At 41.2% G+C, this 27,970-nt stretch overlaps 1 protein-coding gene across 2 annotated transcripts; it reads left to right on the top strand.

Annotated features, from left to right (window-relative positions):
* Nucleotides 1-50: 50 nt before the first annotated feature.
* LOC115139231 (peptidyl-prolyl cis-trans isomerase FKBP1B-like) lies at nucleotides 51-27,970 on the top strand. 2 transcript variants are annotated; one of them, XM_029676388.2, is made up of 4 exons: nucleotides 51-467; nucleotides 1,204-1,251; nucleotides 26,443-26,580; nucleotides 26,700-26,786. In XM_029676388.2, the coding sequence occupies exons 1-4, from the start codon at nucleotides 431-433 to the stop codon at nucleotides 26,738-26,740; spliced, it is 264 nt and encodes an 87-aa protein (XP_029532248.1). In that variant the 5' UTR covers nucleotides 51-430; the 3' UTR covers nucleotides 26,741-26,786. The 2 variants fall into 2 exon arrangements, with proteins under 2 accessions (XP_029532248.1, XP_029532247.1); XM_029676387.2 differs by having other exon boundaries at nucleotides 86-467; nucleotides 26,443-26,555; nucleotides 26,700-27,970.

Genomic DNA, 27,970 nt, shown 5'->3' on the forward strand with positions numbered 1-27,970 from the left:
GCTCTGTCCCCTGCTTAGGCGATGTACATTTTGGGTCGCCCTAAACGGAGACAGAGGATGAGATTTGTGTCGAGGTTGGGTAACTCATGCTAAGGTTTTTTCACATTTTTGTAGTACAGGGCTTGTTCGACATTGCAGCCGACTGTGCAAGCAACTGTCTACCGACTGATCTACAAATCACCTTGCGTCATAAATAACTACTCATTATTATTTGTAGAGCAGTCAGTCAGTCAGTCACAATTTACCCATGATACATAACGGTTGATCCTCTCGAACACGGCCACAATCCTGCATTTCTCAGACTTCATAGAGTACTCGATCAGTGGTCGGCATTGCTGGAGCTTGCATGCACCTTTTAACCACCGACATAGACTAGACACCAAACCTGCTTTATTTTATGCTTTAGCAACCACCACCGCTTTTTATTATAATGGGTGTGGAAATCGAAATAATATCCCCAGGAGATGGTAAGTTTTGCTACGTTTGATTTTGGATCGTCATCTGCTGCGTTTGTTTATTTATTTAGCGTATTTATTTAGCTAGCCATTACGAAATTGTGGGAGATGTGTTATTATTATCACGATGCGGTGGGAAGGTTTAACGGATTTACAGCCAGTGCAAATGATTTAGCTGCATGTTTATTACATACTCCACAACGTGGGCTACATTTATTTTTCAAGACCCATACATGTTCCTCGGTCTCACACGGTCACGGCATGGAGTGATCCAGCTTTTGTCAAATTAACGTCAGATTTGACTTTTCGTAGCAGGTTAGAAGAATTTACGCAGCAGGTTAGGATCATTAACATAGCTGGTTAGGAGGAGTAGGTTAAGGCAAAGAAAAATAGTTAGGGTTAATTTGACAAAGGCTGGATCCATGACCCTCTCACATATCGTTCTAGAACTCTCTGCGTTAATGCCAGCCTTCTATGGCCAGCTCCTTCTATTGGGATTGCTGCTTTCATCTGTATTAACACTGACTTGAAGTATTATTTCGATATCACGCAGTGTGTATGTTGATAGTAAAAGGAATACGATATTGTTACTTCCAATGATTTGATGTAACAACATTTCATAAAGAGCGCATGATAAGGGCACATTCTATTATTACAGTGTATGCCACACACACACACACACACACACACACACACACACACACACACAATACGTTTGACTAAATATTGTTTGTTTTCTTTTCAACAGCAAGGACTTTCCCAAAGAAGGGCCAGACGTGTGTTGTTCATTACACAGGTAAAGAGTGTGTGACAAAAGAGCATCTGGTTGGGAAATTATTGTTTTGTTTTTCACTAGGTGGGTCATTCGCTGCCTGGGGGTCGTCTCTCAGACATCCAGGTCAGACAGACAGGAAAGAGAAAGTAAATGTGAACATTCCGTCTTGGTGATTGCACGTTTATTACATGTTTATAACTTGTGTATGGCGTGTAGGGCTGACCAAATTTAGTCAACTGGCCGATTGTTTGGTCGTTAGGCTGTTGGTCGATCGAGAGTTCTTTACTTGAGCAGTAGCAACAAAAATAAAAAAATAATCATGGTGTACTTATTTTCCACCATCATTTTCAAATGAATTAATTAAAAATCCTACAATGTGATTTTCTGGATTTCTTTTTCTCATTTTGTCTGTCATAGTTGAAGTGTACCTATGATGAAAATTACAGGCCTCTCTCATCTTTTTAAGTGGGAGAACTTGCACAATTGGTGGCTGACTAAATACTTTTTTGCCCCACTGTATATGGTTAAGGACAACGGTGCAACACTAATCAAAATAATATTATTTTATAACAAATGTGCTTTCTCACGCTTTTAATGGTGGTCGCTGTCTGCAGTTCTGAAACATCAGTGCTCTGTTGAATTGGTGCTTTTTCTTAGACCATGTTGCGATGTGCATAATAGCAAAGTTGGCCTCCCAAGTGGCGCGGTGGTCTAAGGCACGTTGATACGGTCGCCAGGTGTATGGTGTTTCCTCCGTCACATTGGTGCGGCTGGCTTCCGGGTTAAGCGGGCATTGTTTCATGAAGCAGTGCGGCTTGGCTAGGTTGTGTTTTGGAGGACGCACAAGCTCTCAACCTTCAACTCTCCCGAGTCCGTACGGGATTTGCAGCGATTGGATTCCACGAAATTGGGGAGAAAAAGGGGTAAATAAAAAAAGTAAAAATGATTTTAAGCAAAAGTTAACCAGTATATTGGTGTTGAGAACAATGTGGCAGAGTTGGCAGCAGAGTTCGGACACAAGAAAACAGCCCTTGCCTTATTTATTAATTGTCTAAGAAAATAATCATTAGCCTAACTGTTAAATGTGCCTGGCTTTATAAATTATCCGTATACAGTACCAGTCAAAAGTTTGGACATACCTACTCATTCAAGGGTTTTTCTTCATTTTTACTATTTTCTACCTTGTAGAATAGGTCGGGTGATTATGGAAGCCAGGTCATCTGATGCAGCACTCCGTCACTACTTCTTGGTCAAATAGCCATTACACAGCCTAGAGGTGTGTTGGGTCATCATTGTCCTGTTGAAAAACAAATTATAGTCTCACTAAGCGCAAACCAGATGGGATGGCATAACACTGCAGAATGCTGTGGTAGCCATGCTGGTTAAGTGTTCCTTGAATTCTAAATAAATCACTGACAGAGCACCCCCACACCATCACACCTCCTCCTCCATGCTTCACGGTGGGAACCACACATGCAGAGATCATCCATTCACCTACTCTGCTTTGCACAAAGACAAGGCTGTTGGAACAAAAAATCTCAAATTTGGACTCATCAGACCTAAGGACAGATTTCCACCTGTCTATTGTCCATTGCTCGTGTTTCTTGGCCCAAGCAATTCTCTTCTTATTGGTGTCCTTTAGTAGTGATTTCTTTGCAGCAAATCGACCATGAAGGCCTGATTCAGGCAGTCTCCTCTGAACAGTTGATGTTGAGATGTCTGTTACTTGAACCCTGAGGTGTTTATTTGTGCTGCAATCTGAGGTGCAGTTAACTCTAAACAACTTATCCTCTTCAGCAAAGGTAACTCTGGGTCTTCCTTTCCTGTGGCGGTCCTCATGAGAGCCAGTTTCATCATAGCGCTTGATGGTTTTTGCGACTGCACTTGAAGAAACGTTCAAAGTTCTTGACATTTTCCGGATTGACTGACCTTCATGTCTTAAAGTAATGATGGTCTGTCATTTCTCTTTGCTTATTTGAGCTGTTCTTCTACCATGTAGGGATATCTTCTGTGTACCACACCTACCTTGTCACAACACAGCTGATGGGCTCAAACGCAGTAAGAAGGAAAGAAATTCCAAAAATGAACTTTTAACAAGGCACACTTGTTAATTTAAATGCATTCCAGGTGACTACCTCATGAAGCTGGTTGAGAGAATGTCAAGAGTGTGCTAAGCTGTTATCAAGGCAAAGGGTGGCTACTTTGAAGAATCTAACATTTAAAGTATATTTTGATTTGTTTAACACTTTTTCGGTTACTACATGATTCCATTTGTGTTATTTCATAGTTTTGATGTCTTCACTATTATTCTGAAATGTAGAAAATAGTAATAAAAAAATAATTTAAAAAACCTTGATTGAGTAGATGTGTCCAAACTTTTGACTGGTACTGTACATCTACATAAATTAGACAGATTGTGCTTGTGTTGCCTGTTTGAGTGTTTGTTTAATAGCCTACTGATTCCTTGAGCACCAAGCGTCACACAACACAACATTTCGTAAAAACAATTTCACAAATGCGTCTTTAATCTTTGCTATGATATAATAAAAAGTTGTACTTTTTTTCTCTGGTATTACTTATAATTTATTTCATGTTGTTTACACTGTTCCAAATTGTCAGCAAAATAACATTTATAATAATATCCCTCCTTTTTCATGATCTCCTTATTATGATCATCATTTTAATAATAAATAATGTCATTAACATTCGTAGGCTTCGTAGCCTATAGCAGCCTTGTATAAATACCATCAAGCTGTATGTCTAAAAGTTCATCCTGTTTAGTCTTAATACCGTAACTTACTTAGGCCTCTATTTCAATACATATATAGACTACTGTATCAATCCATCAATCATTCATTCGTTCATGTGATCACATAGCATATGAGTCATTCATGATTAGAAATGCAATGAAGCATTTTAGTTTTAAAATAAATAACAAATTGACCTTTGAATAATTAGCATGAACAATAAATAAACTGTTCCATTTTGGCACTGTTTTTGGTCTTTGCTGTAATAAAGGCTTTACAATTTTCAAAAAACAAAACATTACAACAGACTCTCTGGTATGCTTCTAATGTATTTAGTGTTGTTTACATTGTTCCAAATGGTCAGAAAGATGATATTGTAATCTAACAGCACCTGTTTGTCACACATAATATACACGCAGCTCTTGCTCCTTAACTTCTTTCCCCTTGATCTCCATTAGACTATTTTCCACAACTAGTCAAATGTATTCCAAACATCTGACTTCCCCTTTACCTCCTGAGAAAGCAGTGAACATTCTCCCGCTTCGAGTTTATTTGTCACATCCTCTGCATCCATTTTGCTGTCACATGTGTTACAGTGTTCGGAGTTTATTATAACCAATTTATGGTTATGATATGCCACAAGTCATATTGGTCACGTGCATGTGATGCATGTGTCACGTAAAGAGAGTAAATGTTGAGGGAATAGGGAATGTTTTTCCTTAACAAATGAGGGATTTTGGTAACAAAACCTTTATCAGAAATGGCTGTAATTATGTTGCAGCTTCAGCAACACGGACAGCGCGATAAACACTGTTGATGTTCTGTGGTAGTCGCTGCAGCAGGGATGAGAGAGAGACAACAGGTGCTAGTTAAACAGTCACTCGCTGTCATTTTCTTTTTTACACAGAGCAGCAAGTCTGAGCCCGGCCCGGCACAACCAAATCAATTGCGGTCGGACTACCTCTAGTCATTTGTGTGTTTTAATGATTTCATCAAACAGAGCGCTTAAAGCATCAGACAAGCTCAGTGCATATAGTTGATTTGATTAAAACACATAAGATGTGTTTATATGGAAAAAAAACATGTTTTAACATTTCGACCATTCGATTGCTCGAAAGAACAGATGACTGTCGGGCAACTAAACATTTTTTTTTGTCGGGGACAGCCCTAATACCATGTGTGTTGAGGTAACCAGACGTCCCCAATTTCGGGGACAGTCTCCGAATTTGGTGACCTGTCCCTGGCTAGAGTTGTCCCCGGAAATGCCCCCAATTAACCTGCAGAAAGAAAGCAACTTTGAAGTTAAATTGAGGCTGATATTTCAATAATCAAAACACTGTGTCCAGTTAGATTTGCATGTGAAAATTGTCTATCCCTGTACCCAACTCATTTATTGCCACAGATGTTTTATGAGAACATTTGAACAGTGATACATTGTAAACACTGCATGAACACCCATTCTGATGGCCAGATAGTCCATCCAACAGCATTGGCTACCAAACCTGGGTGATTCAAAAATGACTTGATAAACTAAGATTAAGAACTGTGAAGTCGTAATCCATTGCTGGTCACCTTAGTGTGGGTGTATGTGCGCCAGGTTATGTCTTATTTGAAGACATGGCTGAAACTCTACTACAAGTGAAGTTTAATACACCTTTAATGTTTGGTGGTGATCAATGTTCTTTCAAAACATTTTCGGCACCGAGCAAATGTCAAGTCTGCTGAGCGCAAACTTGAACGTTGTGAAGATTCTGTGCAACTTTTGTGCGCATTTACTGTGAACACCGAGGCTGTACCTGCTTTAAGTTACAGTTATGGCCAAGTAGTCTACTGTGGCTATTTGATCATAATGTAGGTCTACCAGAGTGGACTACCATCAAAAACAATGGAGAAAATGCATCCCATAACATTTTAACATGGAAATAGCTGTTCTATCATTCAACCTACAGTAGCAGCCCATGTGTGGTGTTCAATGTAGGCCTAAATTCCGTGAGACTTGTGGAAAATATGCAGGGCTTGGCATTAACCTAGTCAGACAAGGAGGTGACTTAAAATGTGTTGTTTGATGCAAGAAACAACTTATAAAGTTATCTTAGCTTATTCAAGCCAGTCTCAAAATACAAAACTGGCCCTTTAAGACAGACAAAATGCTCTTTACCTGACTTGCTTTTCAAAGATGTCTAGAAATGTACACATTTTGTGCTCTTGTAGGAAGCAACCACTCTCACACTACTGACTAGACATGAGCTATTAACTCACTAACTAGCAAAGAATATGAACACATGTGCATAGGTGGCTACATGCAGCTCTCACTTTGATCTCAAAACAGTTAGTTAGTTTTGCACACTAATAAGTCTTGCATAGTTAGTTTTGTTTCGGTATGTTGTGTTGAAAGTGGCTAACATTGGGAATTCCCACAGTAAAGAGAAACGTTGATAGTGTTAACTAAATGGGAAAACAAGGAAGTTGAGAGAAGTTCAATCTCGTGCTTCTCTGCGCGGGCTGATATTTCTTCTGCACAGCAGTCCCGGGAACATTGGTGGTAATACATTTAAAGCTCAACACTTTGTCTTTATGTCGAGTGATTGATTGCTGTTTGGTATATTGTAGTCCAGAAAGCCAGAGTGGTAGGCTACTGGTAATAATAAAGACATAGGTTACTGACCCTGTTCCTTCTCTGAGTTGAGTTTTTTTGCAGATCATTGAGAGGGAGATATACAGACCGAGAGAGAGAGGGAGAAAAATATATAGATATGGCTGTGCTCAGGCCTAGTCTCCTGCAGTACTCTATATTAAGGCCTGCTGTGCTGCTGTGTTGATGTGTGTAGGGTAGTTGACCCTATTACCGTAACACGAATGCTAAATCTGCATTCTTTCTGAACCCCCTCCCTCTTTTCAGCTCAGCTGTTAATGCCAACCATGTTGAAGAATGAACCTTTTGTGTCAAACCCACTCTGGAAGGAGATTAGTTAACATGTGCTTCATTAGGCCAAAGAGATAAAAACCTTCACTGAATTAGTGCATTATTGATTTAAGCTGAGTATACTAAAATCCATCACGTGCCACACTGCAAAGTGAAGTTCTAACTCACAGAATTTGATGGCTGGCCCAAAGGTGATCACATCACGTCACATGTAAATGGTTTTGGTAATTGAAATCCTGATGCTATTCATGCTGTGTCTGTTTACTGTCGTTGTATTTTGTCTACCATAACAACAGCCATAAAGAAATAAAACACAGCACAATAACAACAAATGGACTCTCATTCCCAATAACTTCAGACAACAGAATACAAAGACAAAGAAACACAAACAGATGGATTCTCATGATCAATATCTTCACATCTACTGGTATACTAACACAACCTTAAAACATCCATGCACACAGTACTGTGTCTCCCAGTCCCAGCAGTATCTCTGGTCTTATTTTTAACTTCACTTTCACCACTTCCTTATGCTACACACACACAGGCATGTGGTGACCTCGCGGAGCAATGGGTTCTGCTTAAGATAGTATTGTATCCTGAATTAGCCTAGATGTCATTATGGGGCAGTGTCAGACCGCTCCCTGATGCCCATCTCTGACTCACTCGTTCCTCTCTTACATGAAATCTCTTGCCTATGGGTCCTCTCCACTCTCCTCTGATGGCGTTTGTCCCTATAGGTTCTGAGAATGACCGCAGAGAGAATTGTGGGTGTCACTCTCTTTCTCTGGTGACAGAGTTACGAGCTGCGTAAGCACCGGGGTTCTGTGGGTTCCACAGGCATCATGTCACCTCTATATGGGGCTGTTCCGGTTGTCTTGAACCTCCTCTCCAGTGAAACGTGATGATGTAGGCACTTGGATGGTCAATCCCCAAACAGCAGTTATTTGAAAGATTTGAAACTCTCAGCTTAAAGTTTTTCCTAGCCATGCAGTAGGCCAACACTTAGATAAAAACGGTGTTATCTAGAACCTATAAGGGTTCTTCAGCTGTCTCCATTGGAAAACCTTTTGAAGAACCCTTTTAGGTTCCAGGTAGAACTCTGAGTTCTATGAAGAAAAATGTCCACAGAGGGTTCTACATGGAACCAAAAAGGGTTCTCCTATGGGGACAGACGAAGAACCGTACTGTTGTGGACGTGTGTGGTAGTAGGACCAGGCAGGATGACAGGTCTGGCAGGCAGTATTGCAGTAGTGGGCAGCAGGCCATGTTACAGTATATCCATCAGGAGCCACATTGATTTTTTGATTTCGATTTGAAGCAACCCTCACACACACACATAAATACATATATAGGCCTCTGGCCTTAATGAAAGATGGAAAGATGAAGGGGAGTAGTCTCTAGCAGGAGTTGGAATTGTGTTTCAGACTGGGAGATGGAACAGCATAGTGATTAGTGTGGGAACCATAGTGCATGCAGTATGGTTAAATGTAGCTCACAGATCCTTCTGTGAGAGATCCATCCTTCCTCTCTTCACTTATTCCTCACACTTTTTAAAAGTTTTGTGTATAATTATTTTCAATACTATACGGATCTCTCATGGCCAGACTACATAATCTCTTATGGATAGACTACGTAATCTCTTATGGACAGACTAATCTCTCATGGCCAGACTACATAATCTCTTATGGACAGACTGTAATCTCTCATGGCCAGACTACGTAATATTTTATGGTCAGACTACCTAGTCTGTTATGGTCAGACTACATAATCTCTTATGGACAGACTAATCTCTCATGGCCAGACTACGTAATCTCTTATGGACAGACTAATCTCTCATGGCAAGACTAATAATATTTTATGGTCAGACTACGTAGTCTCTTATGGTCAGACTACGTAGTATTTTATGGACAGACTGTAATCTCTCATGGCCAGACCACGTAAACAATCATGACCAGACTACGTAATCTCTTATGGACAGACCACGTAAACAATCATGGCCAGACTACGTAATCTCTCATGGCCAGTCTACGTAATCTCTTATGGACAGACTACGTAAACAATCATCTGACCAAATAATGTTCTGTTTAGGTTCTACTAAACCCCCCTACAGTACCGTAGTGTAGCTAATTTAATCAAAGTAGCTAAAACCACTTACTAAGAGCAACTACAGAGATTAGGCCTATTGAGACCAAAGTGCTATGGAGTAGGATAAGAGCAGCAGAGATTGCGCTAATTACAGATATAGGATCTTAATTTGAGCCAGTTTTCTACAGTAGGAAAATAATCCTGCAGCAGCAGGAAATATGAATTATTATGTGGATTATAATTAATGGACATTTTAGTAGGTGTTGATACAAACCTCAAATACACTACATGTTTTACATTTACTGCACTGTAGGAACATTTTCCAGCAACAGGATGATTAAATTAAGATCCTACATCTGTTGCACTAATGTATAGCAGCAGGACTGAAACATGTTGCTTATACCACAACATTAAAGATGCAGGGCTACATCTGAGAGCTGTCTCATTAGGTGAAACACCAATTCCAGTGCCAAAGATTCTACTGATATATGAACGACGAAGCAAGAACAGATATTTCTCAACATGTCTATAAGAGCATGCTGCAGACAGATCACGTATGTGTGATATCTCCTTACATCTCTGGGCCCTGGTGGACGAGGGGCCATGTGTGTGTGCTGGCGTATGTGTGTGTGTCACGTGTAGACACAGATACAGTAAACGGAGTATAAATAGCCTAGCTGGCCTGGACAGCCTGTCCAGAAAGACATCTCATACTACTCAGGAGGGTCTGGGGGCAAAATCTGAAATGGCACCCTATACTCTATATAGTGCACTACATTTAGCCAGAGCCCTAAAGGCCAAAAGTATAGTGTACTATATGGGCATATAGGGTGCAATTTTGGACAGACATGGGTCTTCCCTTGGTATTTTCACACCCAACCCAAGCAGAGAACATGGGATTAAGGGCCAGTTTGTCATGCTTTTTACACTGTCTATTTACCCATTGCCTGCCTGCTATCTAAGAGTGTCTAGGACTGTTCTGCAGGAACAGGAAAGGAAGGATCCTGTTTTTATTTTCATTCAACTCCACTCTGACTCAACCAAGATAGGGTGGCCTCACTACATTTTGTATTCAGTTACTCACAAACTGATACAGTAGTTAAGGGTCTGGGTCTCTGTTGCAGGAAGAGAAATGGACCAGCTTTATTTTCTCAAAGCTACGTTGGAACGGCCCCAACTCAAACAGACTTGGAATAGCATGTAGACCTTTTCAGTTAGAATGGGCTTTAATCTCCATGGTGCTGAAATATACAGTGCATTGGGAAAGTATTCAGACCCCTGACTTTTTCCAAATGTTGTTACGTTACAGCTTTCTGAGATGGATTAAATAAATAAAAATCCTCATCAATCTACAGTGAAAAAAGCGAAAAAAATAACAGTTTTTTAGAAATGTTTGCAAATATATTAAAAATTAAAAACACCTTATTTACATGAGTATTCAGACCCTTTGCTATGAGACTCGAAATTGAGCTCAGACGCATCCTGTTTCCATTGATCATCCTTGATGTTTCTACAACTTGATTGTAATCCACCTGTGGTAAATTCAATTGATTGAACATTATTTGGAAAGGAACCCACCTGTCTATATAAGGTCCCACAGTTGACAATGCATGTCAGAGCAAAAACCAAGCCATAAGGTCAAAGGAATTGTCCGTAGAGCCCCGAGACAGGATTGTGTTGAGGCACAGATCTGGGGAAGGGTGCCAAAAAATGTCTGCAGCCTGGAAGGTCCCCAACAACACAGTGGCCTCCATCATTATTAAATGGAAGAAGTTTGGAACCACCAAGACTCTTCCTAGAGCTGGCCACCCGCCCAAACTGAGCAATCGGGGGAGAAGGGCTTTAGTCATGGAGGTGACCAAGAACCCGATGGTTACTCTGACAGAACTCCAGAGTTCCTCTGTGGAGATGGGAGAACCTTCCGGAAGGACAACCTTTTCAGCAGCACTCCACCAATCACGCCTTTTATGGTAGAGTGGCCAGACGGAAGCCACTCCTCAGTAAAAGGCACATGACAGCCTGCTTGGAGTTTGCAAAAAAGGCACCTAAAGACTCTCAGACCATGAGAAACAAGATTCTCTGGTCTGATGAAACCAAGATTGCACTTTTTGTCCTGAATGCCAAGCGTCACGTCTGCAGAAAACCTGGCACCATCCCTACGGTGAAGCATGGTGGTGGCAGCATCATGTTGTGGGGATGTTTTTCAGTGGCAGGGACTGAGAGTATAGTCAGGATCAACGGAAAGATAAATGGAGCAAAGTACAGAGATCCTTGTTGAAAACCTGCTCCAGAGCGCTCAGGACCTCAAACTGGGGCGAAGGTTCACTTTTAAACTGGACAACGACCCTAAACACACAGTCAATACAATGCAGGAGAGGCTTCGGGACAAGTCTCTGAATATCCTAGAGTGGCCCAGCCAGAGCCTGGACTTGAACCTGATCAAACATCTCTGGAAATAGCTGTGCAGCGACGCTCCCCATCCAACCTGACAGAGCTTGAGAGGATCTGCAGAGAAGAATGGGAGAAACTCCCCAAATACAGGTGTGCCAAGCTTGTAGCGTCATACCCAAGAAGACTGTAATCGCTGTCAAAGGTACTGATTAAAGGGTCTGAATACTAATGCAAATGTGATATTTCTTGTTTTTATTTTTTACTAAATTTGCAAACATTTCTAAAAACATGTTTTTGCTTTGTCATTATGGGGTATTGTGTAGATTGATGAGGAGAGAAAACAATTTAATCTGATTTAGATTAAGGCTGTAACATAATAACAAAATGTGGCAAAAACTCAAGGGGTCTGAATAGTTTCCGAATGCACTGTAGTGCCTGATAGACATAGACTAAGTTGTTTTTGAACACATCCAACTGTTTACCCATTCAACAAATGGGTCTTAATCATGTCATACTGAGGATCACTTTACTGTGTAACTGGCCATATAATTCCTGCTTGGGAGAAAATTTAAAAAAGATTACCCATATTGTATTCGAAATAAACATCCTAGCTCGGTTTCACTGTGGTTTTTATTTGAAATATGGGTCATAATGTTTCCGTCTTCTGGAGCACTTTACTGTGCCTATAACTCCAGTCTAGCCAGGGGAGATACAGTATTAACAGATGGTCTTCGGACCCGTCGACATCAAATCAAATGTATTTATATAGCCTTTCGTACATCAGCTGATATCTCAAAGTGCTGTACAGCCTAAAACCCCAAACAGCAAGCAATGTAGGTGTAGAAGCACGGTGGCTAGAAAAAACTCCCTAGAAAGGCCAAAACCTAGGAAGAAACTTAGAGAGGAACCAGGCTATGTGGGGTGGCTCTTCTGGCTGTGCCGGGTGGAGATTATAACAACATGGCCAAGATGTTCAAATGTTCATAAATGACCAGCATGGTCAAATAATAATAATCACAGGCAGAACAGTTGAAACTGGAGCAGCAGCACGGCCAGGTAGACTGGGGACAGCAAGGAGTCATCATGTCAGGTAGTCCTGAGGCATGGTCCTAGGGCTCAGGTCCTCCGAGAGAGCGAAAGAAAGAAAGAGAGAATTAGAGAGAGCATACTTAAATTCACACAGGACACCGGATAGGACAGGAGAAGTACTCCAGATATAACAAATTTACCCTAGCCCCCCGACACATAAACTACTGCAGCATAAATACTGGAGGCTGAGACAGGAGGGGTCAGGAGACACTGTGGCCCCATCCGATGACACCCCCGGACAGGGCCAAACAGGAAGGATATAACCCCACCCACTTTGCCAAAGCACAGCCCCCACACCACTAAAGGGATATCTTCAACCACCAACTTACCATCCTAAGACAAGGCCGAGTATAGCCCACAAAGATCTCCGCCACGGCACAACCCAAGGTGGGGCGCCAACCCAGACAGGAAGATCACATCAGTGACTCAACCCACTCAAGTGACTCACCCCACCTAGGGACGGTATGAAAGAGCTCTAGTAAGCCAGTGACTCAGCTCCTGTAATAGGTTTAGAGGCAGAGAATCCCAGTGGAAAGAGGGGAACCGGCCAGGCAGAGACAGCAAGGGCGGTTCGTTGCTCCAGAGCCTTTCCGTTCACCTTCACACTTCTGGGCCAGACTACACTCAATCATATGACCCACTGAAGAGATGAGTCTTCAGTAAAGACTTAAAGGTTGAGACTGAGTTTGCGTCTCTCACATGGGTAGGCAGACCATGTGCTCTATAGGAGAAAGCCCTGCCTCTAGCTGTTTGCTTAGAAATTCTAGGGACAATTAGGAGGCCTGCGTCTTGTGATCGTAGCGTACGTGTAGGTATGTACGGCAGGACCAAATCAGAGAGATAGGTAGGAGCAAGCCCATGTAATGCTTTGTAGGTTAGCAGTAAAACCTTGAAATCAGCCCTTGTCTTGACATGAAGCCAGTGTAGGGAGGCTAGCACTGGAGTAATATGATCAAATGTTTTGGTTCTAGTCAGGATTTTAGCAGCCGTATTTAGCACTAACTGAAGATTATTTAGTGCTTTATCCGGGTAGCCGGAAAGTAGAGCATTGCAGTAGTCTAACCTAGAAGTGACAAAAGCATGGATTAATTTTTCTGCATCATTTTTGGGCAGAAAGTTTCTGATTTTTGCAATGTTACGTAGATGGAAAAAAGCTGTCCTTGAAACAGTCTTGATATGTTCTTCAAAAGAGAGATCAGGGTCCAGAGTAACGCCGAGGTCCTTCACAGTTTTATTTGAGACGACTGTACAACCATTAAGATTGATTGTCAGATTCAACAGAAGATCTCTTTGTTTCTTGGGACCTAGAACAAGCATCTCTGTTTTGTCCGAGTTTAAAAGTAGAAAGTTTGCAGCCATCCACTTCCTTATGTCTGAAACACATGCTTCTAGCGAGGGCAATTTTGGGGCTTCACCATGTTTCATTGAAATGTACAGCTGTGTGTCATCCCCATAGCAGTGAAAGTTAACATTATGTTAACTTTATGTTGACTCCAGGCTTGGACTATCGCCCAGTGGCCCTGCAGGCAGACTGATATCTGGGCGACAGGGATTCCTGGAAGCCTGCGGTCCTACTAAGTTTAGGGGGGAATGAAAGAGGAGAAGCAGCCAGTACTGTACAAGACTCTGCGTGACTCTGGGTGAACCGTCCCACTCTGGGTGAACCGTCCCCTGCCTGACCGGGGTTAGCATGCTAGGCTAGTTTTATTGCCAACTATTTACGCTGATGTTATGTCTGTCTACTGTGGTGGTATAAATAAGTCATCGGTTATTATAATACAACTTGGAAACGATGCTTACGCATATCTTACGAGATGTGACAAGTTCCTCAGATTGAGATGCTGAACTGTCATGTTTTTTTTGTGCAGGTGAGGGTGTTGATACCGTGGGCAATGGTGGAAAAAGTACCCAATTGCCATACTTGAGTAAAAGTAAAGATACCTCAATAGAAAATGACTGAAGTAAAAGGGAAAGTCATGCAGTAAAATATTACTTGAGTAAAAGTCAGTGTCTAGTTTTAAAAATAAATATAAATAAGTATAAAAAAAAAGTAATAGTTAATTATATAAATTCTTACAAATTCCTTTATATTAAGCAAACCACATAGCACAATTTATGTTTTTTATTTTTTTACGGATAGCGAGGGGCACACTCCAACACTCAGACATTTACAAACAAAGCATTTGTGTTTAGTGAGTCCACCAGATCAGAGGCAGTAGGGATGACCATGTATTATCTTGATAAGTGCGTGAATTGGACAATTTTCCTGTCCTGCTAAGCATTTTAATTGTAACAAATACTTTTGGGTGACAGGGAAATTGTATGGGAGTAAAAAGTACATATTCTCTTTAGGAATGTAGTGGAGTAAAAGTAGTCAAAAATATAAATGGTAAAGTACAGGGTCTGGTTGCATAAAACATCCTAAGTGTTTCCCTTAAGGGTTTACCCTTAATCATTTTAAGGGTTTACCTTAAGGAATCATTTTCCCTTACCCAAGGCAGTTTAAGGGTGTTGCATAGAGCCACTCAAATATTTCCTTAGGTATGGGCATACTTAAGGGGTTTTATGGTAGTTTGAAGGCATGTATGGCAGAAAGAGTATCTGGTTACCATGGAGACAGACTCAATCACTGACTAAAAGTCTCCTCAAAGAGATCACTTTCAATTTGTGAGATAGTCAAATGTAACTTTGATAATCAAGAAAGGATAACCAAATTGCTTCAGAAGATAATAAACCATGTTTCTTGGAGTTACTTTTTTCTCAACTTGTTTATATTACTTCCTAGTACGTCAAGCTAACTTACAGAGTAGCAATAGCTAACTAGCCACCTAGCTTTGTAGTCATAGATTGTGCACCTTCGATTGTTTAGCTAAGTAGCTAGCTAGCTGGTTGTTGTTTCCAATTTGTAACCAAAGCATATGAAAGCAAATTTCACCTCCACAAATGCTGTTTACATTGATATCCATACTGAATGAAGCAATTAAGGGGCACCCTTAACCTTTTCACTTAATTTAAGGGGGGAATTGTTAGTGTTTATATATTGGAGAGTTGAGACCAAATCACGGACGCTGGACAGAGTGAATTTCAGTTGTAACAAAAGGCAGTTTTAATGAGTCAATAGATATCTTGTCCCGCAGTTTTACGTGCACGGATCTAGTTCATTTGACTCTGTAAGGAGTCAGGTGAAAAAGAGACCTAATACAGAGATTACAGTCATTTTTATACATAGAATAAAGTAGGTAGAGTCTTGTCGTGACGCCTTCTGAATGGTCCCGTAGGGTTGGAGGCGGACCTGCTCTAGCCAGAGCAGGAGCCCCCATTGGTGCACAGCAGTCTTCTGTTCTGGGCACCCGACCAGTAGAAGGGGTGAAAGTGTGTTTATACTAGGAGATGTTTGTGTCAGGGGTTCGTGAGGTAGAGGGGCAGTTTTTTATGGCTGGGTGTATGTGTTCATGCGATGGAATGTCTTTGTTTCCTGGGGTCGTGAGACAACAAAGCTGAGGGGATAGTGTTAGGGGGGTAGTTTTATTGCTGGCTGTGTGAGCTAGTTCCTGTTTTAGCAGGGGTACGTAAGATGACTTGAGTCAGGCGGATTAGCTTAGCGCTGTATAATATATGAGCTATGTGTATGAATATTTATATAACAGAATTCACCTTAAAATGTTTAATGCAACTGACTTAAAGTTAAGGAAACTTTAAGGGAAAAGATGAGGGAAAAATGTACTTAAGGTCTTTTATGCAACCGGACCCAGATCCCCCCCCCCCCCCCTCCCCACACAAAATAGCGTAACGAAATAGCGTAACGACTCTGGGTTTATAAGCATAGAAATCGACCCTGCCACACGAGCATGCTTTTGCGTGACAGTCGATAGCGCGCCGAACCTCGGGCTAGAAGGTCCAGGGTTCGAGACCTGCTGCCTACTGTTTCATTACAATACTTAAGTACTATTTCATAGTATTTTTACTTAGTAACTTTACACCACTGACTGTGGGTCAGGTGAGGTTAGGGTGTTGGATTGGTCAACAATGGCTGTTTCTGGAACAGTCTATTGTAGTATTCTATAGGGGTATTATAGTCCCATATGTCTTCTTCATGTTGATCAACATTTCTTCCATTTACGCAAGGAAATAACCTATATTTATCGTTACTGTATTTTGCCAGGCAAAATATATAATACCAATCAAAAGTTTGGACACACCTACTCAAGGATTTTTCTTTATTTTTAATATTTTCTACATTGTAGAATAATAGTAAATACATCAAAACTATGAAATAACACATATGGAATCATTTAGTAACCAAAAAAAGTGTTAAACAAAATATATTTGATATTTGAGATTCTTCAATGTAGCCACCCTTTGCCTTGATGACAGCTTTACAAACTCTTGACATTCTCTCAACCAGCTGCATGAGGATTGCTTCTCCAACAGTCTTGAACCAGTTCCCACATATGCTGAGCACATGTTGGTTGCTTTTCCTTCACTCTGGGGTCCAATTCATCCCAAACTATCTCAATTGGGTTGAGGTCGGGTGATTGTGGAGGCCAGGTCATCTGATGCAGTTTTCCATCACTCTCCTTCTTGGTCAAATAGCCCATACACAGCCGGGAGGTGTGTTTTGGGTCATTGTCCTGTTGAAAAACAAATTATAGTCCCACTAAGCGTAAACCGTATGGGATGGCATATCGCTGCAGAATGCTTTGGTAGCAATGCCGGTTAGGTGTGCCTTGAATTATAAATAAATCAAAGACAGTGTCACCAGCAAAGCACCATCACACCTCCTCCTCCATGCTCCATGGTGAGAACCACACATGCGGAGATCATCCGTTCACCTACTCTGCGTCTCACAAAGACAGGGAGGTTGGAACCAAAAATCTCAAATTTGGACTCATCAGACCAAAGGATAGATTTCCACCGGTCTAATGTCCATTGCTTGTGTTTCTTGGCCCAAGCAAGTCTCTTCTTATTATTGATGTCCTTTAGTAGTTGTTTCTTTGCAGCAATTCGACCACGAAGACCTGATTCACACAGTCTCCTCTGAACAGTTAATGTTGAGATGTCTGTTACTTGAACTCTGTGAACCTTTTATTTGGGCAGCTAGCTGTGGTGCAGTTGACTCTAATGAACTTATCCTCTGCAGCAGAGGTAACTCTGGGTCTTCCTTTCATGTGGCAGTCCTCATGACAGCCAGTTTCATCATAGCGCTGGATGTTTTTGCGACTGCACTTGGAAGAAATGTTCTAAGTTCTTGAAATTTTCCAGATTGACTGACCATGTCTTAAAGTAATGATGGTGTCAGGCGTGTGCGTACTTGAGGTGAAGTCAGGTGCAGGAGAGCAGAGAATTGTGAACAGGCACACACTTTATTACGTCAGGAGAGATATACAGACGGTCCCAGCTGCGTCAAAAACCTCCTCCAGCCAACAAGGCAAAGTGTACAGCGCGCAGAATAGTCACACAACATACATTTACGACAATACAAATAAGCTTAGTGAAAACACATGAAAAATAACAAACGCTTAGCCTAGTGCGTACAAGACGTAACACACAAATAATTTCACATAAAGCATGAGGGGGAACAGAGGAATAAATACATACAGTGGGGCAAAAAAGTCTTTCAGCATGACAATGATCCCAAACACACCGCCCGGGCAACGAAAGAGTGGCTTCGTAAGAAGCATTTCAAGGTCCTGGAGTGGTCTAGCCAGTCTCCAGATCTCAGCCCCATAGAAAATCTTTGGAGGGAGTTGAAAGTCTGTGTTGCCCAGCAACAGCCCCAAAACATCACTGCTCTAGAGGAGATCTGCATGGAGGAATGGGCCAAAATACCAGCAACAGTTTTTGAAAACCTTGTGAAGACTTACAGAAAACGTTTGACCTCTGTCATTGCCAACAAAGGGTATATAACAAAGTATTGAGATAAACTTTTGTTATTGACCAAATACTTATTTTCCACCATCATTTGCAAATAAATTCATAAAAAATCCTACAATGTGATTTTCTGGATTTTTTTTCTCATTTTGTTTGTCATAGTGGAAGTGTACCTATGATGAAAATTACAGGCCTCTCTCATCTTTTTAAGTGGGAGAACTTGCACAATTGGTGGCTGACTAAATACTTTTTGCCCCACTGTATAGTGTGATTGGGGAATGCAAACAAGGTGTGAATGGAACAAGACAAAACAAATGGATCATAGAAAAATGGAGCGGCGATGGCTAGAAAGCCGGTGACGCTGCCCGAACAAGGAGAGGGGCCGACTTCGGCGGAAGTCGTGACAGATGGACTGTCGTTTCTCTTTGCTTATTTGAGTTGTTCTTGCCATAATATGGACTTGGTCAATTACCAAAAGAGCTATCTTCTGTATACCACCCCTACCTTGTCACAACACAACTGATTGGCTCAAACGTATTAAGAAGGAAAGAAATTCCACAAATGAACTTTTAACAAGGCACACCTGTTAATTACACAACGGGTGGGTCTAATCCTGAATTCTGATTTGTTATAAGCTCATTCCAGCCGATGTCACAAGTTACAAGTCACATTAAAATTCCTTTTTATTCTGTTCAATCTGACTGCGCAATCCACTGTCTCATCAGCCCAGGCAGGGAAGTTATAAACTTGATCTCCACTATAAAAAGCATCAATACATTATGTCACATTTCTTTTAGACTAACATTTAGTTTTCAACAACGGAGATCTGTATAGACCTTACTGTCTCTCCGACATTTTCAATGTTCAAATTTCAATCTCCAACTGTCTCATAGTAATGAACGTGTAGGGGTCGAGAGTCAGGACGAGAGAGGCATGGAGGCAGCATTGCTCAGCCAGTCGAAATCATGAATTAGCTGGCATCATTTTTATCGATATATAAAAATGTCAATTGAAAAAAGGTAAAACGAAACGAAGTGCAGCTAGTTTGCAGTCTTTCCAGCTTCAGTTTGACGTTATTGTGTCAGCTGTGTTGTTGGCTAGCCCCCCTGAACAACAGAGTGTCCTAACAAGAGAGCACATTTTCTATGCCAGGTAAAATCGTGCCTCATTAGTTCATTGTTATGGAGGTATCCAAATAAATGTCACTATACAACGGCATAAACAAATGCAGCTACTGTTGATATTATGTTTGACGTGACTGTAAGCTAGCCGTAGTTAGCTAGCTAGCATGCAAGGGAAAAGAACGTTGCCAGCCAGTATGGCAATGGAACATTTAGAATGAACGACTGGGTCGCGTCCATAGATACAGAACAAAAAGACTGAACGACTGGATCTCATCTCTGGCAATTGAACCAATAGTACGACCAGCCGGCTAGGGTAGCAACCCTAGATTTGTTTCGGGACTATATGTTGCGGAAGGATGAAGTAGTATGAATACGTTCATCAAAATAACATTTTAAATGAAAATATGTCAATCATTATTTGAATATGTTGGTAACCCATTGTATAAAAGTGATAATGCCCCCGAAGTCGGTGTTTGGAGGATATATTGGAACGGTTTGCCTAACAACACCCGTGCCAATATATCCTCCAAACCCCCGGCTTCGAGGGCATTATTACTTAATTGAAATGCTTTCCAGGTCCACTACCTCATGAAGCTGGTTGAGTAAATGCCAAGTGTGTGAAAAGCTGTCATCAAGGCAAAGGGTGGCTACTTTGAAGAATCTCAAATATAAAATATATTTTGATTTGTTAACACTTTTTTGGTTACTACATGATTTCATATGTGTTATTTCATAGTTTTGATGTCTTCACTATTATTCTACAATGTAGAAAATAGTAAAAATAAAGAAAAACCCTTCAATTAGTAGGTGCCCAATCTTTTGACTGATACTGTACATTAAAAAATATATAATTAGGATTTTGCCTCAGTATCCTACCCAAGCCTGTGAAAGGTAAATGATTAAGTATTTTCTGCAGTGTCTCTGTCTCAGTGCCTCTCGTGGAAGTGTTTAATGGGCCTAATGTTGTTAGCATGCCTGAACGGACAGATGTTCATGGGCACATTCATTGTCGTGCCGCTACTGAATCTCTGCCTGTCCTGTATCTGTCTGTGTTTCTCCTGTGTTCTAGATGCAGGCGAGACATGGCCTAGTTAACCATCAGAAAGAATCTACAGAAAGAATCAGGCTACTGCCTCCTATTTCAAATTCCCTTTGCTCATTTAGAAAATTGAAATGAGCCCACAATCTGGATAATGAAACCCAGTGGAATTACTCTTGCTTTTGTGCCAGTCCTGTATTATCAGAATCTGCCTTTGATGTTGGATTTTGGAATGCTATGATTCCTAGGCATTCCAGACAGTTCCTTGCTGCTGAGGTGAAGGATTGCCTGTAAAACAGTGCTCTGTTTTGTTATAGTTTGTTTTTAGGGGAATTGTTTGAATGACTTGAATGTAACTGATCTTTGTGAGGAAAATATGCTTGTCTAGGCCTTGCTTTGTGTTCAAATGATGCTACAGGATTATCTCCATCAACATAACAAACAGTTTAAGAGACTGACGGTCTGGATTTGGTAGCACTCCAGTCCTCTCTGTCATAATAAATAAGCAACAGAGGACATGGAAATCAGATTATATCCCAGAGAAATAGAAGTGCAGTAAATGTAAGTAACCTAATCTATGTTAATTTAACTGTTAGCTCCGAGGGTATTTGAAAATAAAATAGAGCCGCACACTCTAGGAGCTCAGATGCAAACATTTAATTACCCACGTTTCGACAGCCAAGCTGTCTTCATCAGGGTATATACAGGGTATATATTCAGGGTATATATTCATCAGGGGATATACCCTGATGAAGACAGTTTGGCTGTCGAAACGTTGGTAATTAAATTTTTGCATCTGAGCTCCTAGAGTGTGCGGCTCTCTTTTATTTTCAAGTTTTCTACTCCACTAGCCAACACCTCGCCTAAATAGGTGTGCGTTTCTTTTTCTTCCTGATAGCTCCGAGGCTATTGTCTGCAATAATCATATGCACATAGAATTGTATTCCACTGTTTGCACTGAAACTGTCTGCCTTAGGAAGAAGCCCACTGTGGGCAGCCCACTCAGTACTATTGACTCAAATGTACATGTCACTGACATGTCTACCTCGGATCAGCCTCTCAGAATAGCACTAAAAACAAACAAGTAACCCAGAAAAGGACAAACAATTGCCCATATTAACATATGTAGCCTGAGAAACAGGGTTCATGAAATTGACAACTTATTAACATCAGAAAACAATCATATTCTGTCCATCTCTGAAACACACTTTGATCATTAATTTGATGACTCAGTAGTAGCTATACATGGTTATAGAATATATAGGAAAGATAGAAATGCAAATGGCGGAGGTGTTGCCATGTATGTCCAGAGTCATATTCCTGTTAAGTTGAGAGAGTAAAAAAATCAAATTTTATTTGTCATATACACATGGTTAGCAGATGTTAAAGCAGGTGTAGCGAAATGCTTGTGCTTCTAGTTCCGACAATGCAGTAATAACCAACAAGTAATCTAACTTAACAATTCCACAACTACTACCTTATACACACAAGTGTAAAGGGATAAAGAATATGTACATAAAGATATATGAATGATTGATGGTACAGAACGGCATAGGCAAGATGCAGTAGATGGTATAGAGTACAGTATATACATATGAGATGAGTAATGTAGGGTAATAAACATAAAGTGGCATAGTTTAAAGTGGCTAGTGATACATGTATTACATAAAGAAGGCAAGATGCAGTAGATGGTATAGAGTACAGTATATACATATGAGATGAGTAATGTAGGGTAATAAACATAAAGTGGCATAGTTTAAAGTGGCTAGTGATACATGTATTACATAAAGAAGGCAAGATGCAGTAGATGATATAGAGTACAGTATATACATATGAGATGAGTAATGTAGGGTATGTAAACATTATATTAAGTGGCATTGTTTAAAGTGGCTAGTGATACATTTTTACATCAATTCCCATCCATTTCCATTATTAAAGTGGCTGGAGTTGAGTCAGTATGTTGGCAGCAGCCACTCAATGTTAGTGGTGGCTGTTTAACAGTCTGCTGGCCTTGAGATAGAAGCTGTTTTTCAGTCTCTCGGTCCCTGCTTTGATGCAGTAGTGGATACAGGTTAATGTACCTCACCTAAAGCCTATTCTCGTAGGAAGTTGACCACCAAGTGTTAAAAGTCAGTATTTGGACTGTGTGTGTGAAATGTTGAAAGATGTATGTGATATCAACAGAGAGGTATATTTTTTGGGCGACCTAAATATTGACTGGTTGTCATCCATCTGCCCACTCAAAAAGACTGGTTCAAGTAATCAGTCAACCTACCAGGATATTTACAAACAGAACAGGAACTGAATCATCCATTTTTGTGTATTGTGATTTGTGTATTGAGGAACATCTGGACACTGCACTTGAAGAATTTATGAAACTGCTTCTTCTGGTTACTGATAGGCTCCCATCAACAAACTGACTGTTAGAACTGCCAAATCCCCATGGATAGATGATGAATTGAAAAACTGTATGGCTGAGAGGGATGAGGCAAAGGGAATAGCAGATAAGTCTGACAACACAGCAGACTTGAAAACATACAGTAAATTGAGAAATCACGTAACTAAATTAAACAAAAAGAAGAAACTATACTATGGAACACAGATAAATGATGTAAAAACTGATAGTAAAAAGCTCTGGAGTACTTTAAATTTACATTTACATTTACATTTAAGTCATTTAGCAGACGCTCTTATCCAGAGCGACTTACAAATTGGTGCGTTCACCTTAAGACATTCAGTGGAACAGCCACTTTACAATAGTGCATCTAAATCTTTTAAGGGGGGTGAGAAGGATTACTTTATCCTATCCTAGGTATTCCTGAAAGAGGTGGGGTTTCAGGTGTCTCCGGAAGGTGGTGATTGACTCCGCTGTCCTGGCGTCGTGAGGGAGTTTGTTCCACCATTGGGGGGCCAGAGCAGCGAACAGTTTTGACTGGGCTGCGCAGGAACTGTACTTCCTCAGTGGTAGGGAGGCGAGCAGGCCAGAGGTGGATGAACGCAGTGCCCTTGTTTGGGTGTAGGGCCTGATCAGAGCCTGGAGGTACTGAGGTGCCGTTCCCCTCACAGCTCCGTAGGCAAGCACCATGGTCTTGTAGCGGATGCGAGCTTCAACTGGAAGCCAGTGGAGAGAGCGGAGGAGCGAGGTGACGTGAGAGAACTTGGGAAGGTTGAACACCAGACGGGCTGCGGCGTTCTGGATGAGTTGTAGGGGTTTAATGGCACAGGCAGGGAGCCCAGCCAACAGCGAGTTGCAGTAATCCAGACGGGAGATGACAAGTGCCTGGATTAGGACCTGCGCTGCTTCCTGTGTGAGGCAGGGTCGTACTCTGCGGATGTTGTAGAGCATGAACCTACAAGAACGGGCCACCGCCTTGATGTTAGTTGAGAACGACAGGGTGTTGTCCAGGATCACGCCAAGGTTCTTAGCGCTCTGGGAGGAGGACACAATGGAAATGAAATGAAATAATAAATGAAATTTTAGGCATGAAAGCTCCACCTTTCATTGAGGCAGATGGCTTGTTCATAACAAAACCCTTTGATATTGCCAACCACTTTAATAACTTTCTTGTTGACAAGATTAGAAAACTTAGGTAGGACATGCAAACAACAAATACTGAGCCTTCATATTCATGCATAATGGACCAAATAATGAAAGACAAGCATTGTAGTTTTGAGATCCACAACGTGGGTGTGGAAGAGGTGAAAAAATTGTTACTATCTAGAAATAATAATTGCTGAGGTTGGTAGCGGAATACATTGCAACTCCTGTTTGCCACATCTTTAATTTAAGCCTAGAAGACAGTGTGCCCTGTGGTGTAAATTCTAACCAAGTGAGAGAGACTTTGGTATTTATTCAAACAATCCATCTTTATTATCGATTTAAGAATTGCAATAATGGAGCTGGTCAACGACCACCCATCGGTAATCGTTGAGAGCCCAACGAGCAGATTGGGGTTACAGCTTTTTATAGCAAAGGACATCCTCCTGAATGTTCATGACAAACAACAGACGTCTGGAATGGGTCACAAGGTTAGGTTTTGTATTTGAGAAAGGAGTATCCCCCAGCCAGATAGTATTTGCTGTGTTTTGCATCATTGTCCTGTTGAAAAACAAATGGTAGTCCCACTAAATTCAAACCAGATGGGATGGCGTATCGCTGCAGAATGCTGTGGTATCCATGCTGGTTAAGTGTGCCTTGAATTCTAAATAAATCATGACAATGTCACCAGCAAAGCACCCCCACACCACCTCCTCCATGCTTCACGATGGAACCACACATACGGAGATCATCCGTTCACCTACTCTGCGTCTCACAAAGACAGGGAGGTTGGAACCAAAAATCTCAAATTTGGACTCATCAGACCAAAGGACAGATTTCCACCGGTCTAATGTCAATTGCTTGTGTTTCTTGGCCCAAGCAAGTCTCTTCTTCTTATTGGTGTCCTTTAGAAGTAGTTTCAGCAATTTGACCATGAAGACCTGATTCACACAGTCTCCTCTGAACAAATGTATCTGTTACTTGAACTCTGTGAAGCATTTATTTTGGCTGCAATTTCTGAGGCTGGTAACGGTAATGAATTTATCCTCTGCAGCAGATAAGTCTGCGTCTTCCTTTCCTGCGGCGGTCCTCATGAGAGCCAGTTTCATCATAGCGCTCAATGGTTTTTGCAACAGCACAAAGATCTTGACGTGTTGCTTTGGCTGACCTTCATGTCTTAAAGTAATGATGGACTGTCGTTTCTCTTTGCTTATTTGAGCTGTTCTTGCCATAATATCGGCTTGGTATTTTACCAAATAGGGCTATATTCTGTATACCAGCCCTACCTTGTCACAACACAACTGATTGTCTGAAACGCATTAAGACGGAAATAAATTCCACAAGTTAATGTTTAACAAGGCACACCTGTTAATGGAATGCATTTCAGGTGACTACCTCATGAAGCTGGTTGAGAGAATGCCAAGAGTGTGCAAAGCTGTCATCAAGGCAAAGGGTGGTTACTTTGAAGAATCTAAAATATATTTTTATTTGTTTAACACTTTTTTTGGTTACTACATGATTCCTTATGTGTTATTTCATTGTTTTGATGTCTTCACTATTATTCTACAATGTAGAAAATAGTAAAACATAAAGAAAAACCCTTGAATGAGTAGGTGTGTCCAAACTTTTGACTGGTACTGTAGGTAAATTGCAGTTGGTCCAGAACAAAGCAGCACATATCGCTGTACATAGATGTACATGGAGGGAAAGTGTCTATAATATGCATGTCAGCCTCTTCTGGCTCAAAGTGGAGGAGAGATTGACTGCATCATTATTGGTCTTTGTGCGAGGTATTGATGTGTTGAAGGTACCGAACTGTCTGTTCAAGCAGTTGGCACACAGTTCGGACACTCATCGGTACAACAAAGACATGCAACCAGTGGTCTCTTCACAGTGCCCAGGTCCAGAACAGTGACTGCGAAACACACAGTATTAAATAAAGCCTACGTGTAACTCTACCACCCCAGGTAACTCAAGCTAGCAATAAAACCAGTTTTAAAAAACAGATACTAGAACAACTTTATGCACTAAGGGGACTGTGAAGAGAGAGCCATTTTATATATATTGTATTATAATTTGCACTGTACTATGCATTAGACCTAGATATTGTGTGTATGTACTGATATGTAGGCTGTGTGTGACATTATAAAATGTATTTCAGTCCTTGACTAATAATGTTCCCTACTATGTATTATGTCATGTTTCATGTGGACCCCAGGAAGAGTAGCTGTTGCTTCTGCAGTGGCTAATGAGGATCCTAATAAATACCTACAAGCACACTTACGTGTACACAGTAGTACTCATATAAAGCAGAACACATGAAAATAAGAAACTTTCAAACGCCTACCTGATCCTAGGAAGATCATTGACTTAACAGTGTTTGTGTGATATCTCTCCACCAGGTATGCTGCAAAATGGAAAGAAGTTTGACTCTTCTCGAGACAGAAACAAGCCCTTCAAGTTCAAGATCGGGCGACAGGAAGTCATCAAGGGCTGGGAGGAAGGAATCGCACAGGTGAGACTGCATTGTCTTACGTTAGGTAATGCGCTGCATCTGCACTCATGATATTTTATGATAATATTGCAACATATGATACCAAGTGTTGACAATTCCTCTGTTGTCTCCCTCCCGCCCTCTCTCCTCCCCTCTCTGCCCCAGATGAGTGTGGGTCAGCGGGCAAAGATCACCTGTACGCCTGACATGGCTTATGGAGTCACTGGTCACCCTGGGGTCATCCCCCCTAATGCCACCCTCATCTTTGACGTTGAGCTCCTCAAGCTGGAGTGAGTGACCCCTCTCTGGGGTCAGGGGTGAAAGGTCAAATGTGGCCTAAAAGGTCACTCACTACCTCCCCGTTTAGGGGGTAACATTGCCCCACACCATCGAGCAACCAACCCCCTCTGCTCCTTAGATTTTTGTTGCATCTTCAACTACTCAATACTTAAGGATCTACTGCTTTGTTGCCAACTTAGTATTATTGGAGATGGATGCTGCCTGACGCTAAACTGATTTTTAGACTTTTTACACACTCATGATACCATAGTTTGGCTTCCTCTGTCTTAATGTATGTCCATGAGCATTGCTTTTTCCTCTTTTTTAGGTTGTACATTTTATTTCATCTGTATGACAAAGAAACATAGTAGAACCATCCGACGAAGGACGTAATATATTGCAATGGAATGTCACTGCCTTATGTTTTCCAAAGCACAAAACAAGGTGTAACAGTACAACTACTCTGTATCTCAGGATTCCTTAACTCCGGTCCTGGAGAACTACTGGGTGTGGCTAGGCTTTTGTTCCAGCCCAGTACTAATGCAGATTGAAGGTGTGTTAGTGTTGGTCTGGATCAAAAGCCTGTACACTCCAGTAGCTCTCCAGAACGGGAGTTGTAGAACTCTGTCGTATCTTGACTAGGCATTACCAACCACTCTCTGCATTGCCACTTTTGATAAAGGTCTGTCCTGCTGAAAGCTTTAAAGGTTAGTAGTTTTCCTTGACCATGACACCTGAGCAGGTAACACCAGCAGTGTATTCATTACACCAATTCTGTTGCAAAACGTTTCTTAAATGGAGGCAAACGGAACGAAACGGGGAGTGCCTAGCTAACTTTGTCCATTATAAACTCGTTTTAGTTGCAAAACTTTCTGGACTAATGATTACACCCTGTTAACACTACAACTAGGGCCTGGTGTTGTTTCTGGTTAGCTCACATGGTCATGAAAAACCCTGTATAATGATAACTGAGGTTTCTGTGTTTAGTACATTTTGTATCCATGAAACATTTACTGCAAGAATACCACAGATATGACTAAATGAAGGACATCAGGAACACAAATGCACTGTACAGTACTACTCTTACAACCCATGGATAGTTTGGATACTATGACTGTTTAATCGATCAACTCGTAATAAAAACGGTGAGAACTTTG

Source organism: Oncorhynchus nerka, linkage group LG13 (assembly GCF_034236695.1).
Source record: "Oncorhynchus nerka isolate Pitt River linkage group LG13, Oner_Uvic_2.0, whole genome shotgun sequence".
Lineage (NCBI taxonomy): Eukaryota > Metazoa > Chordata > Actinopteri > Salmoniformes > Salmonidae > Oncorhynchus > Oncorhynchus nerka.

Excerpts from the sequence above, each read along its gene's own strand:
- LOC115139231 (XM_029676387.2), top strand. The coding sequence starts at position 431 with ATGGGTGTGGAAATCGAAATAATATCCCCAGGAGATG. Across the intron at positions 468-1,203 it reads AATAATATCCCCAGGAGATG|CAAGGACTTTCCCAAAGAAG; the intron begins GTAAGTTTTGCT and ends TCTTTTCAACAG. Across the intron at positions 1,252-26,442 it reads GTGTGTTGTTCATTACACAG|GTATGCTGCAAAATGGAAAG; the intron begins GTAAAGAGTGTG and ends TCTCTCCACCAG.